Source organism: Pleurodeles waltl, chromosome 10 (assembly GCF_031143425.1).
Source record: "Pleurodeles waltl isolate 20211129_DDA chromosome 10, aPleWal1.hap1.20221129, whole genome shotgun sequence".
Lineage (NCBI taxonomy): Eukaryota > Metazoa > Chordata > Amphibia > Caudata > Salamandridae > Pleurodeles > Pleurodeles waltl.
This window is the reverse complement of record NC_090449.1, coordinates 140,001,399-140,017,189: the sequence shown is the minus strand read 5'-3', so window position 1 is coordinate 140,017,189 and position 15,791 is coordinate 140,001,399. Positions and strand designations below refer to the sequence as shown.

The 15,791-nt window shown below is 46.2% G+C and overlaps 1 protein-coding gene across 4 annotated transcripts in view; it reads left to right on the top strand.

Moving 5' to 3' along the window:
* Positions 1-15,791, top strand: part of RNF216 (ring finger protein 216) — a 697,454-nt gene that overhangs the window by 658,547 nt on the left and 23,116 nt on the right. For all 4 annotated transcript variants that reach the window (XM_069210010.1, XM_069210009.1, XM_069210008.1 and 1 more), the window contains one exon: positions 8,557-8,626. In XM_069210010.1, the coding sequence (XP_069066111.1) occupies positions 8,557-8,626 (70 nt within the window). The remainder of the gene's footprint in view (positions 1-8,556; positions 8,627-15,791) is intronic.

Below are 15,791 nucleotides of genomic sequence, written 5' to 3'. Positions count from 1 at the left end.
TGGAGCACGAGAAGATTTCTGTTTTTGGTTAATTGGAACCTAGACAAAGGATATAAACAAGCTATTTGGTCCCTATGATGTTTTGTTTGTGAAATGTTGTGGGAGACTGAATCAGTTGTACTGTCCTGAAGGAGGCGGTTGCTATTTAACATTCCCGCCGAAACGCATCAACATGTATATATTTGCAGAATCTGCTATACACGGGGAAACCGTAGCTGAGAAGTTGTGTGTATTACAAATCTCTGTTGATATGAGTAGACCTTCAGTATAACAACAGACAAAATGTGCTGTTTTATTTGTTTTCTCGTACTATTTTTTTTTTGTTTCATGGTTATGTTGTTATGGTACAATAATGGTGGTTTTATTAATGATGTTAAAGCTTTTTAAATACCTTTTAAAATGCTCTTGCACAGACTGACGAAAGAAAATATATGTATTCTTGCTGTGCTTGTATTATTATATTAAAACTTTCTGTATCTTCTACAAATTCATGTGGTTCTTGCTTTGGTGTATAAGGTGTGGATCATAGAGTGAGGTCGCTAATTAACTTGAATGCAAGTGGTTTTAATTATGGTGTGATATATATATTTCTCCTGAGGGGAATTTCTTGACTTTAGTATAATGCTCAAATTTATCTCTGTCACTGTTGTCAAGCTCAGCTGGCGTCATCTCACTGACCAAGAGTGCATTCAGAAGTAGTTTAACACAGTTTTCCCAGTGGTGCGTGCCTTGGGTGAACTCAGGAGAGACCAGGCGTAGCTCATTCTGTTACCCACAGAATGAGCTCGGTTTGGTACTCCAAGCTGCTGAGCCTGAGCATTTGCCTTCCACTCTGCCTATCTCTTCAAGATGACCTGCTGTCCTGGTAGTAGGACACCTTTCTTCATCTAAACCTCATCTACATCTTATGAAGATTCAGCTGATCTCACCAGAACCACCTACAATGCTGCTGCTAAACTCATCTTGAACATCTCCCAAAATAACCACATCTCTCCTCACCTCAGCAATCTCCACTGGTTCTCAATCCAGGAAAGATGTAAGTTCAATCTACTCAAACATGCCTATAAAGCTCTCTACAACACCTGTCCTGCACAACTCAGCTCCTACCAACCCACTAGACACCTTTGACCTGCATCCCAGGCAAGAGCACACCTCCCTTGTATTAAGAAGACCAGAAGCAGAGGATGCTCCTTCTCATATCTCACAGCCAAGACCTGGAACAACCTCCAGAAACACCTTTGAGCCTCCCAGTCCATCATGGACTACTAAAGGAACCTCAAGACATGCCTCTTCCAGACGAGACAGGCATGAGCTCCTCCTCCCACGTCAGACCTTCCCTACTCAGCACCTTTGATACCCTCACAGGTAATTAGCCATGTCCTACAAATTCACATAACATAACAACTAGTTGAGTGGTTTTGACCTGTATACAGAGGTAGTGGATTTTACATTGGCGGCTTGCTGTCCGTTCAACAGGTTTATCTACACTGGCTACTGGGCAAAGATGTGGCCTGGTGCGAGGACCCTCTGTTGACCCACTTCAGGTTAAGCTTTCTGGTACCAGCTATTATGAAGCATTTTTTAAAGGGGCTTACATAAATGCTTCCTCCTGCTCTTTTGTCATGCTGCAGTGTGACCGTAGTTTGGTCCATGCATTCTTAATGTGCACATTTTTCTAAGCCTATGCACAGTTGCTCTTTGAGATTGCTCACCCTTACAACCATAGTTTTCTTCAGAATCAATTCTGAGTCTCCAGAGGGATACCTAGCTCATTCCACCAGAAACCAAGCTACTATTATGGTTTTGGCTGCTATGTGAGCATCTTTCCACTCCTTCACCAGATACTACTATACATGTAGTGTGAAGTCCACATCTCAGACCCTCCACCTTAGAGAAGCTACTACATGGGTATTTATTTATCTGATGGAGCTGATGCACTAACCTTCAATAACTCTTTTTTCTGATTTAAACTCTAGCTGTTGATAGGTTTTTTAATGGCCTGCCCTCCTTCCCATTCGGCGGAGTTGATTTTTGGCAAGTCAAATAGTCCAATTTTAAATTAGCACACTATCCAACTACCAAACTGTTATTTGCTCTTGTCTGAGGGCACAGAGCTCTTACTGTGGATGGTCGTTAGTGACAGAAGGCATTAAGGCTGTCTACTGCCTAAGGCCATTTATATCAATAGGCTTATAGCCCAGTCAGCTTCATTACTGAATGGGGCTATTGAGGCTCATATTTCCTCAAGTCAGAGGATCCTTAATGCTTGGGACAAATCCTCCCTGGCCTAAGGTCAGTTCACCATAGTCACTCCATGTTTCAGTTGATTCAGCCTTCAATGCCAACCTAAGAGGGGAAGTAAGAGAGCAACTCCCTTCTTTTGCCCTTTAGGTCAGAATGGAGGCCAGGTCCAGTGTACCCAGCTGCACATGTGGTAGCTTCCAGTGTTCAGACCATTCCTGAAACCCATATCTTTCAAGGGACACTGTTCCCCTAGGGTGACAATCTGGGGACCTCTCTGAGATCTGTTAGATCACCTAGAGGCTTGGATAGGACACTGAGCACAAAGCTCCAAGTTTCCACCTTCTATTTGGGGGCTCGCACTGTGCTCTTGTGGTCAGTATTTACTGGATTCCAACCTCTAAGGTAATCACTTCACAAGTAATCAATGCTAGATCTTCTTTAGACCAGCTGGCATCTCTGTCATCTTTCTCACATCCTTAGCGCTACATCCCTGACTAGCTAATTAAACCCTAGCCTGTTGAAGCACAACTGTGGCAGTAAATACCAGAAATAATGTTTCACGTGTCTGATCGCCACTAGTGCCACTGAACTTGGTTATAACTTGGTTACATCCACCTAGACAGTTTCTAGAGAGTCCTGGTTGTTTGGAGAGATTTTGAGTTTAAGGCCTCTCGCCTTCCCAGCTTTCCAGTGACCCATAGACACTACTTCTGGTGGTCCGTGCATCCTAACTGAACAGTGGATTAGACACAGGTGCTGTTTTAGTAATGCGTGAACAGTTATACCTGTGGCAATCTTTCACCCAAAATTGTTAGACTCATCCCTGGTGTGGTCTGAGATACCTCCTGGTGAGCTCAAGCATTCAATGCTGAAAAGATCCATTTAGTTTAGGCTTTCACCCTTGCGAAGTCACCTGAGAACCTCCCTAGGTCTTAAAAATGAGTACTTGCTGCAGAATACTCTCACCAAGGACCCCCAGTCCCTGCTCTGGCACGAAACTGGACAAAGGAAAGGGGAGTGACCACTCTCCTGTGCATCACCACCCCAGGGCTGGTTCCCAGAACTGCTCCAGAGTGTCCCTATGTTCTGCCATCTTGTTTTCAGGATGGTCAGGGAACACTGGGAGCATCTGAGTGGCCAGTGCCAGCAGGTGACGTCCGAGACACCTCCTGATAGGTCCATACCTGGTTAGGTAGCCAATCCCCCTCCGAGTGCTTTTTAGGGTCTCCTCTGTTTCTTCAGATTTGGTTTGCAAGACTCCAGATGGACTCCTCTGCATCCTTTGCTTCAACTTCTACTGTCAGATCAACCGCAGAACTGCTCAATGGACTCTACAACTTGTAACAAAGTATCCAAGAAAGCTACTGCAATTTTGTAACTTCAGCTCCTGCCAGCAATTGCAACAGTTTCCAGGTCATGCACGCTCCGAGGACTGCCTGTCTTCATCCTGCACCAGCAGGACCAAAGGAATCTCCTGTGGAGTGTCAGAGTCACTTCCCTGCTTCAGCAGACACCTCTCTGCAGTGACGACCGGTACTCTGGGTCTCCTCTCCTGACGACGAGCGTGGATCCTGGAACACAGGAGGTGAACCGAAGTGACTCTGACTGTCCAAAGGTCCAACTGTCCAAATTTGGTGGACATAAGAGCTTGCCTCCCTGTGCACTGTGTGTTTTGCAGCTCCGAGGGCTTCTGTGTGCTTCGCCAAGGAATCCTTCGTGCACAGCGTAGCCGAGGTCCCCAGCACTCTATCCTGCGACGCTCAGCTCCGTGAGTTGTTCCCCGGAGGTGTGGGATCTTGCTGTGTAGTGCTGCGACAACTGCAATTTGCAACTCCTTTGTCCCCGTGTCCTGGGGCTCCAGTGGGTGCTGCCTAGTCTTCTGAGGGCTCTCTGAAATGCTGAGAGCCCCCTCTATCTCCTCAGTCCGAGTTGATACCTCCAGTTCCCTCCTGGGCCTGGGTAGCACCTTTTCCTGCCAAACACGTCCCTTGCATGAGCCAAGGCTTGTTGGTGGAATGCAGTGATGAAAAACAGCCTGCATTCATCTCTTCAACATGGGACATTTTTTGCACCAAGCAGGAAGCTGCAGCTGTCTTCTTTGGTGCATCTCTGACTTTTTCTTCCAACCGGAGGTTCCACTTTTGCACATTCATCCGGGTTAGCAGGGGCTCCTGTTACTCCTGAACTCTTCAGCTGTTCTTGGACTTGGTCTCCTCTCTCTGCAGGACTTCAGGTCCAGGAATCCATTGTTGGTGTCTTGCAATCTTGCTTGGTTTGTGCATAATTCTTTACCATGACTTCTAGTGTGTTCTGAGGAAACTTGCTGTACTTTGCTCCTTCTTTCCTGGGCTACGGGGCGAGGTACTTACCTTTGGTGTTTTCTTGCACTCCCAGAGCCCCTCTACACACTACTCTTACCTAGGTGGGAAACCGACATTCGCATTCCACTATTGTAGTATATGGTTTGTGTTCCCCTTAGCCCTATTGTAATTTATGGTGATTTTCACTATTTGCACAATTTTATGACTGTTTACTTACCTGTTTCTGGTTACTAGTTTATATTTTACGTATTATACTTACCTCCTAAGGGAGTCTAGCCTCTAAGATATATTTGGCCTTGTGTGGCTAAACTAAAGTACCTTTATTTTTGATAACACTGAGTATTGTCTTTCTTTTGTGTAAGTACTCTGTGGCTACGGTGGTATTGCAAGAGCTTTGCATGTCTCCTAGTTCAGCCTTGGCTGCTCTGCCTACCGCTACCTCTAGAAAACGTGGCTTCTAGACCCAGACTACATTTCACTAATAAGTCTGGGATAACTGGACCTGGTATAAGTTGTACGTAAGTACCTGTGGTACCCACTACAAACCAGGCCAGCCTCCTACAACATGTGGTGTTTGTTTTTCATCTTTATCTCTTGTCCTTCAGTATGGATCTATTATTAATAACTTGCTACATGACATCACTGTTTCATATGTTCTTGACATTGTCTTACCATCTTGCAATCAAACAGAACTGTTACTTATTAATGATTTAACTGACCAGAATGAGTACTATGGTGGAGTAAGGCCTAGAGAGGGGCACGCTAGCAGGCATGATTTGGATATATTTGCATAAACATGCGTGGTACACAGTTTACACAGTTGTATTTGTAACTGTGTTGAGAAGCACTTTCTGCTCGTGCCACTGAGTGGCAAGGGTAGGAAGGGCATTAGTTGAGAATAGTGTAGTGCACATAGACTACCAGTATCGTTTACCTTAAAAGCTTGGAAAAAGGTCTGTTGTTATGCTCTTTTCTGTGGTTCCTTTGGCATAGCAGGGCAGGAAACCTTGAGAAATCAGTTTATCATGCTTCATCAAATGTCCTAGCATGCCTATCATTTAATAATATATTTTGATCAAGACTTCTAACTGCAGAATCACTCACCTTTTAAATATTCCCCAGGCATCAAACCAGATGTGAAAACGTTCTTCAGTCATACCTCTGCATGTCTGTAGGGGGGCGTTGTTTTGTCCCACACTTAAACCAGTACTCTCCGGAAGTGACATGTGGCAATAAATACTTGTCATTCACACATTGACATCAGTTTCTTCCTTTCCACACCACCAGATATCGAATCTGGAGCTGACTCTGGCCTTTTCCTGAGACATTTTTACCTTAAAAAAAAAAATATATATATATATATTTTTGTGTTCAAGGGAAATGCCACCTCTGAAACCTAAAGAGTTTAAACCTTACAGGGACTATTGCAGGCAAAAATTATGACCGATCCCCATCAGGTTTGCCTGACTCCTGGGGTCGAGCCAAGACTCGAAGGCCTGCAATGACCGCGTGTCAATGAACCCAAAGGTCAAATAGGATCGCAAAGCGAAGTTGTACGTTGACAAGCATTGGAAGACTCCTCGTCAAGATCGGTCCACTTCCAAGAATTCCAAAAGTTGGTCTCGGTCCCATTTTTGGTCCAAAAATCACAGAAGTGGATCCCAAGGTTGACTGTTGTCACACTATAAATGTTTTGGGTAAGTCGAAGAAAAAATCCAAGTGGGACTCAGCCCCTTCCCACCACTATCGAACTCCTGTGAAGGGGGGTGTGGGCATCGTCATTGCTCTCAATCTCGTTCCTGGCGTTGTTGACTTCTGAGCCAATTCTGCAACTTGTCGTGGCACAATCCGTGACCGAGTTGTATGAGACCATGCTCCAACTATTCAGAACTCTACCACCTTCCTCTGATGCGCCAGTGTGTCCCAAGGAGCTGAGATGCCCTACATCTGGGATACCACCAGCAGGTTTGCCCTCAGTGCCAGTTTGTGACTCTGACACCATGACTGGGCCTCCCCAGCCCCTGTCTTGCCTCAGATTCCACGATCCCCGGCGGCTCCTGAGGAATCGACACCAATATCCACGCCATAGACGCTGGAAGATGAAGTGCCTATTTTACTTTCTGACTCCAAGTGGACGCCATTAAAACTTGAGTGAGGCCGCTCTCAGTTTCCGTGGAACTGTAATCTGCACCGCTCAACATCCTGCGGCCACCAGAAAAATACCATGCACTACACTCCTTGTTTGGTACCCATTCTGACAATGATTACGAAGCAGGTGATGAATTCAGTCAACCCTAACATGGGTAAAATTGGTGTTATGACTTCCAAGAGGCCAGTGGCCTTGACGTCTCCCCTGACTCTGATCTACTCACACCCTCATGTCCGGCCACTGAAGAGAGTGCTTCCTTGACAGTGGCCCCGGGGAGGGTGGCTGAAGTTCACCACCTTCAGTTTCCCACCTTAAAGGTCAAAACCAATGTCTTGAGCAAAGTCCTCCAGCGGGGCAAACCATCTCTGAGTCCATGCTCCCTATTCATGAGAAACAAACAGATTCTTTCCTATGAGCCTAGGTCAAACCTTGCTCTGGCCCCCTGTAAATCACCAGATTGTGAGACTCCATCACTATGCTCTAGGTAACACCGCATTTTTATCCCTGCACCTTTCGCCTGAGATCTAAACGGTGCAGTCATTTACTAGTCAAACAGATCCACCACTTTTGTGTTCACTCCACCAAGACAAAGAGTCCAAAGAAGCAGAGACCTTTGGGAACAGAGTATTTTCTTCCACAAGTTTGACCCTTAAGTCTGTAAATGCCAGTAGCCTGTAGGGCCGTTATAACCACACTTTTTGGAGTTTGGTGGTTCAGGTCCTCCCAGGTGTCCTGGGAGACCTCTGATCTGATCTGACCCAAGCTTTACAAGCCGCTCATAATGCAGTCAAGTTTACAATTAGTTGTGGCTTGATTACCCCCGATTGCATGGAGCGAGTCATTGATACCAGGGTTGTCATTCGCCGCCATGACTGACTTATGACAGTGAATTTTCTGGCGATGACTAATCGACCCTCATAGACATGCCCTTTGACGGGACCCGCCTGCTTGAGAACCAGTCCAATTTTGCTCTGGAACAGTTCAAAGAGAACAGGGCCACATCACGCTTGCTAGGCTTATCAGCCTCACCTCGTCAGCGGCATCAACCCTACTGTTCCATTTTATGGTTTCAGCAGAGGTACCTCATGCCGGTAACCAGTTCAGCCTCATCTGTTTACATGCTACTAACCTATTCCAAAAGAAATGCCTTAAATAGCAATATCAACTTTAAATAGCTTATAGAGCAGTTTTGTGTGAGTACATAAATAATTGGTGGGTTATGGTTATCAGTGACAGGGAAATTCTAACACCTGTATTCACATGTGTACATAGCTGTAGATTATTGCAGAAAAAGGTTAGTTAATACAGTTTTTGAAAAATGAGGTGTTTATTGAAAGCTGTTTCGAATGGTGCATAGAGAGGGGTTGAATGCATTTTAACTGAAAGGGTTCCAGTGTTGCCATGGGGGAAAAGGGGCCTAGATCTTTAATTGGTTCAGGTGTACCCCTAGGTTTTAGGCTTGGAATACTGTTAATAATGCAACTTTTGCCTGTAATATTACCTTTCTCATCTTATGTACCACCTAAATCTATTGACAACCATCCTTAACCACGTCTTATAATGTCCTCACAGATAATGGACCATGCTTCTGATTTGCAAGGCTTAAAAAGAAATTTGAAGAAACAGTGATGTTTAAAGCATACATAAGCTATGAAAGCTGTGCATTCTAGAGAAACTTTATCACAAGAAATTACTGTTTTCTCAATTTTTACCTCCGAATGTTTTCAATTAATACAATAACTTTTTGGAATAGTAGCTATGAATACTGGATTCGGGAAAACATAATTCAGTGCTCTATTGGTTTAATTAATGTTTTTTTTTTGTTTTTTACTGTCAATCTAGCAAGACGATGAAAAGATTATTCAGGAAATTCAGAAAGAAGCGGAAGAAGAGCAGAAAAAGAAAAGTGGGGGTGAGTTATATTTCCATACAATGATGTAAGGATCCTTCCATAAAAAATTGTGCATTATTCTTCAGATCTTCAGATTTTCTATTGATTTCTCCACATAGTCATTCTTCTGCCAAACTAACTGTAAAACCACTGCCTAACAATTTATGAAAACAAATATAAACATCCTTTTAGCCTAATAAACATATATGTAGCCATACTCATATTAATGAATATGCTGACACTGAAATTAGCCAGTTAAAGTTCAGTTGCCAAACTCTATAACTTGTGCCCCCACCATGCACTACTAAAGATCTCACATATTACATCATTCATGACTTGTTAAACATTAATAATGACATCACTGATCGTGAAAACACCTTAGTCATAAACCTATCTGTGATGCCAACCACTATGTAAGGCCATTAGCTAAGCACAACTGGAAAGTGGTATATTTTAATTACAGGATTCTTGTATCCTGGTGGCAAAGAAGGTTCTGCAGCATCTAGGAAGGTTTAAGTACCCATGAATCTGGCACTGAATTTGGGAGGGTGTTCATTTGGGGCTCCGATGAGGACCTGTGGGTCATCGTATACTAACCCTGTCTCCTTATTCCCGTTTTCTTTTTTTGCCAGCAGGGTTCTTGTGCACAGTGTAAGGGTTATGTTTGCCGCAATTGATCTCTATGAAAAGCAGCCAATCAGAGCACAGTGGAGTTGCAGATCCACAAGGCACAACAGTTGAAAAATTTCCCTCGTCCAACATGTGTCTTTATTTTTTAACCCATTTATGATTCCTCCATTGAATCATGAATCCATGGATGATCTGTGAACTAACAGTCCAGAAATCTCTAAAATGTAACATCTTCATTGCCTTATTAAATCTTATAATATTAGTGTAATATATAGTAGAAACTTACAGCTACAAGATTCCTTACCTTTGAATTATCTGCAGGTGTCAGACTGGATCCAGAAGATTTTTGTGAGCAGTACCCCTGTGTGCCGGTAGATGGCGTTGATTGGCTCCATGTCCATCATCGTCATCCACTCCGGAAATGACGTTGCAAGTCCTATATAGGTGCGACCCTGGAACCCCCAACATCAGTTCTATTCTTTCCGTGCCAGCCAGAGCTGATCTGAAGAGGGCTATCCCTCAGTCAATTTTTGACTCGACTTTTCCGGCATTTTGTTTTTTTCCTGGTATGTCAAGGGATGTCTTCTAGTAAGAAAGGTTTCAAGCCCTACGGATCCTGTCATTGGGCAATGTCCGTGACGGATCCGCACCACGTGTGTTTGTGGTGTTTGGAGTGCGACCACAACCCAGAGTCTTACTCAGAGTGACAGGCCATGTATCCAAAGTCTTTAAGGGTGTGGTCCCTAGAGCTGATGGCAGCCTGGCACGTGACTGTGCAGGTCGAATTCTTGGTCAAAAGGAATGTCCGGGACCACTCATGAGTCCGGAGTTGTCGTCCTCCCGTCAAAGTCCTTGGGCGATCGGGTAAGTCGAGGCACAAGAAAAAATCTAACAAGTCAAAGTGCTCTTCATCTTCTCCCCGTCCATCGGCTGACGAGATGAGGGAGCCTTGATGCTCTAGGGCTCATACTGCGAAACCTGTACCTGTGTGGACTTTTCCCTCCTGAATTTTCAGGAGCCAGAGCAGCCCCTGTTCAACTCAAGAGTTTTATGATGCTATGTGTCTCATTATGGGCAATCTGACCCTACGCCTTTGATCCTGTGGCGGAGGGGTGCACGGGGGGGGCTTCATGTGCCACACCAGCAACTCTGGCCTCAAAGGGCTCCTAGGGATCTAGTCCTGGACGTGGACCAGCACTGGGTGTACCACCTTAACCTTCCCCGACGCCGTTCCCGGCGGTGCTGCCCGCACCCACCGGCGGCTCCATCCCCATTGTAATTCCCTGCTCTGACACTAAGCTGGATGGGTGTTGCACGAAGCTGACTCCAGCACTGGCAGGGTCTTTACCTCCTCACTTGGATCCTGAGCCCTATTTCTCTTGGCTAGGCCTTGGGGACGAATGAGGGGTCGCTGGACCCTTTAGAATACCAGCCTTACAAATGTGAAATGGACTAGTGTGAGGACATGGGTGAAGCCAGCAGACTAGACACCTCAACAGATACTGGCCTACTATCTCCCCCTACCGTGGTTATGGTGCTATGGAGGGCGGCAGAGGTCCTGGATGTTCATCTACCCTCGATGGCCGTCAAGGCTATTCTCTTGACAGAGGTGCTGCTCACGTTCAATGAGGCCCTTCCTGACTTCCTTCTGGGTACTTGGTCCAAACCAATCACAGGGGCCCAGTGAACAGGACAATTGCCCGCAGCCATCACCCTGCACCAAGGGACCCAGTTTTCTTGACGCAGCACCTCACCACAGAAAGCTCAACTTCCCAAGGCGCATTCCAGACAGCTCCCCCAGATAGGGAATCCAAAAGGCTGAATTAATTTGGGAAGAAGATTTTGTCTTCTGCCAGCCTTGCATTGTGGTCAGTGATCACCACATGCTTTTGGGCTGTTATTCCCATACACTGTGGGATATGGTTGTGCAAGTGCTGCCACAGATCCCGAAGAAGGCCTGGGCTGTATTCTCTCGGGCTGTTGCCCATGGGAGAGACAAGGCAAAGTTCACAATTTGTTGCAGACTTGATACGACCGACTCGCTAGGCAATTTCCACGACACTGGCCCTGAGATACCATGCCTGGCTGAGGACATCTGGCTTTTCGTGGGATGTCCATGCTTCTTTGATGGACATGCCCTTCGATGGCACCTGTCTCTTCGGAGACAAGGCAGACTCACACTTGATTGCTTCAAGATTTATTATGCTACGGCCAGGTCCGTGGACCTCTCGGCAGTCCCTCGCCCCCAGTGTCTACCTTTTGGCCATTTCTTGTCAAACATCCTCCAAAGCCTCTGCGTGGCTGATTGCGTGGGACCCATCCACCTCATGGGCCAGGTGGCCAGAGGTCTGGTCAGTCCTCCCCCATGTCCTGCAGCAGCCTTCAAACCCTCCTAATAAGCCTCCCCCCACCAATGGCCAGCTTGGGAACAGGTTTCGCCATTGCGTTCCCCACTGGCAATCCATCACTTCAGACAGGTGGATTTTGCAGATCATCTAAAGGGGCTACCCTGTCCCCTTCGAGACTATCATACCATCCAGGCCACCATCCTTCAATTGTATGATGGAGGATCCTTTGCCCCTTCTCCACAAGGAAGTTACGTCTCTCATAGCCAAGGGAGCCCTAGGGTGGGTTCCACTGCCAGAAGTAGGCTGTGGTTTTTATTCCCACTTCTTTCTGGCTCCCAAAAAGGACAGGGGCCTTCGCCCTATCCTAGACCTTCAATCCCTCAAGCGCTTCCTCAAGAAGGGGAAGTTCAAGATGCTCACGTTGACTCAGGTCTTGTCTACCCTGGAGACTGGATGGTAACTTTAGGCTTGCAACATGCTTACTTCCATGTCCCTATACTGCCTGCCCCCAGACATTACTAGCATTTCACAGTAGGCCACAAGCACTTTCCAGTTCAACGTGCTCCCCTTTGGTCTTACCAGCACCCCTCAGATGTTCACGAAGGTGATGGCGGTGGTTGATGCTCACCTCAAGATAAGGTTCTTACCCTATCTTGATGACTCGCTGTTGAAGGCGAGCTCCCCAAGGCTGTCGTCTCCCACAGCCAGACTATGGCAGACCTCCTGCCTTCGCTGGGGTTAACTGTAAACATGCAAAAGTCACACATGACTCTCTCTCACCCTCCCTTGGGCACATTTGCGATTCGGTAATTGCGATTTCTTAAAAATCGCAAATGCAATTACCGAATCGCAAATTGCGATACTGGCCCCATTCGCAGCTATGGGCCTGTTGGCCCACAGCTCAGAATTTTTTGCATTTCCTAAATTGCGATTTCTCAAACAGAAATCGCAATTGGGAAATGCAAAAGGCCAGGGTGCTGGGGGCCTAAGGCCCCCTCTCCTGCACCCCCAATTTATTTTATTTTTTTCAATGTAAAGTACACACATGCCAAAAGGGCATGTGTGCTTTACATATTAAATTTAAAAATGCAGTTTTACTGCATTTTTAAATTTTGCGCCAGGTTACCACCTGGTTGCAGACAATGGTATTTTGCATGTGCAAAATACCATTCTGCGAAAAATTGCAATTTGCGATTTTTTGCAGAATTGCTTTGCGACCTGGATTTTGCGAATCGCAAATTGCGATTCACAAAATCCAGGTCACAACGCATAAAATCGCAATTTTTGCGATTTTCATTTTGTGGTCTGTGAATGCCTTTGATGCATTGCAGACCACGATTTTGCACTCGCAAACGGCCAATTTCGCAGTTTGCGAGTGCAAAATCATTTGATACATCTGGCCCAAAGTGCAGTTTCCGGCTTATCTTCCCGAGCGGCGAGTGCAGGATATTCAGGCTATGATGCCGATATTTCAGCCTCTATCCTGAATTTCGGTGAGAATGACTCTGAGGCTGCTGGGCCTCATGGCCTCCTGAATCCTTCTGGTGACTCATGCCAGATGGCATGTGCGGGCTCTGCAGTGAGACCTGAAGTTCCTGTGGGAGCAGCATCGGGGGAATCTCTCCGACATGATCCAGATCTCGGAGGGAACTGCAAAAGATCTGCACTGGCGGTTAACAAACCACAATTGGGCCAGAGTCAGGTCTCTTTAGCGTGAAGTGGGGTCATGGACCCTTTGCCAGGAGGCTCTGAGTCAGTGTACGTGACTAGAACAGCTGGGCATACCCCTGGTGGTTCAAAATCTGATTGGCTCTATGAACACCAGATTGAACAAACTCAGCCGATTGGCGTCTCCATGAGGTGGTGCAAGGTCTCTTTCAGCATTGGGGAGAACCTTGGTTAGATCTGTTTGCCTCTGCAGAGAATGTGCAATGTCAGCAGTTTTGCACATTGGCGTTTCAAAGGTGGTAGTCGCTTGTAGTCACTTAGTCTTGAGTGGGATTGAGGCCGCCTGTGCGTCTTTCCACCCATACCATCCTGCCCAGAGTTCTCAAAAAGTTCTGAGACGACTAGGCCCACGTAAACTTTGTGGCTGCAGACTGGGCACAGAGTCTTGTATCCTGAGCTGCTGAGCATGTCCATCGATCCTCAGATCAAACTACCCCTTCAGGAGAATCTTCTGTTGCAGCAGCAGGGGATGGGTCTTCGCCCGAACCTGTCCACTCAACGCCTTCTTGCCTGCAGATTGAGCAGCAGCAGTTGAAAGCCTTTGACCTTCCTCCTGAATTCTGTAACTGAAACGGTACAAGCCTGTCATTGGAAGAAATTTGTGGAATGGTGCACAGACAAGTCTGTTGACCCTCCCCCCATGCTCCTGTCTCTGAGGTCTTGTGTTTATCCTTTCTATTGCCCAGCAGGGCTCTGCTCTGAGCACTCTTAAAGAGATTTCTGTCTGCTATTTCTGCTTTTTGGAGATTGCCTAAACAACCTTCTTTGTTTAAGTCTCCTTTTGTACATGGGTACCTCAGAGGCCTTACACATCTCTTTCCTCCAGCTCCATTAATTATGCCTTGGTGGGATCTAAATTTGGTTCTCACTTTGTGTGCCCCTTTCAAACCTCATCCTAGTTGTCTTCTGAAGTTTCTCACATTGAAAACATCCTTACTTGCGTGGTTTCATCTGCCCACAGTGAGTGAGCTGCGTGCCTTACCTACCTTCTGTCTATCCTGACAGTGTTGCTTTGCACTAAGGCCTCCTTTGCTGCCAAAAGTGGTTACTCCCATTCATTTAGGCCAGCCCATCACCTTGCCTAGTTTTTATGCACCCCCCGCCCCCCTCCCCATCCTTCTAAAGAAGAGGGAAGACTCCACCACCTGGACCCAAAAAGAGTGTTGGACTTCTACCCTGATTGTACAAAAGAGTTCCGGATGTGGGTGTGAAGAAAGGTTGAGCAGTGCAGAAGCGGACCATCTCAGATGGATCGTACTCTGCATTAAGATCTGCTTCGCACTGGCCAAAAAGCAACCCCCTGAAGGATTTCGCACTTATTCTACCCAAACTAAAGCTGTGACCACAGCATTAGCACAAGGAGTTTCAGTCCTTGACATCTGTCAGACAGCAATGTGGGCATCTTTGCACATGTTTACCAAGCACTACTGCCTGGCCTGTCAGGTCCGTAGGGACGAGCACTTTGCCCGTTCGGTCCTGCAGAACTTTATTTGAGCTTGGTTGGCAGACCCACCTCCGGAGATGGTATTGGTGGGTATCTATTCACAGGTACGGAATCTGCAGCTAGATGTCTCTATTAGATGGAAAAGTTAATTCTATCTAACTGCATATTCCTTACCGACCCACACATCCTCCCCGCTCTGTGAACTGATTTCTAAGAGCTTCCCTTTCCGAACCTTAGCTTTGACACACCAGTGGTCAGTGCTCTTCACGTCTCTATGCTTCTGCCATGGAAAGTCGTGAAATTAAACTGACATTGGTGCACCTGGTTGGCGCCCTTATAGGACCCACAACGTCATTCCAGCATAGGCAACGCCGACGACTGATGCAGAGCCGATTGGCACCACCTACCGGCCCGCAGAGATAATGCTCACAGAAATCTTCCAGATCCAGTCTTGATGCCTGGGGAGAATTCAAATGTAAGGAATCTGCAGCTAGATATAGTCTCTACCAGATGAAGCGTTACCAAAGATAAGTAACTTGGCCTTCTGAAACTACTTAATGAATTTACACCAAATCAAGCAAAGGCACTTCCCTGAGTATAGCTCCACTTCATGCCAAGTTTGGTCTAATTATGTTAATTGTGTTTTTTTTCCACCTGTATCAACTTGTAATGTATCCTGTGGTATTTAGTATGGGAAATGCAACCTTTGGAGCCCCGTTTTTTTGGCCCCCACTTGACGGACCTGCATGAAGTTTGCCTGTAAGAACCCAAAGTGGATGTAATTTTCTTAAGTTTCATGCAGAATTGGCCAAACACCGTGTTGGCGCGAAAACCATAACCCCACTACACATGGCATATGGCTCTACGACTGTAATAGTTTGTTGTGAGAATGACCGGCGGGAGTCGACACTTGCAGAGTTTAAACAAAGGCAAGTTTATTCTGTAAATAAGTCGTACAACGAGTCCTACACCAACCACCTCCTTATCTCTTCATGCCACCCCTTCTCAACGGCTCACCCACAAACGCCTCCCACAT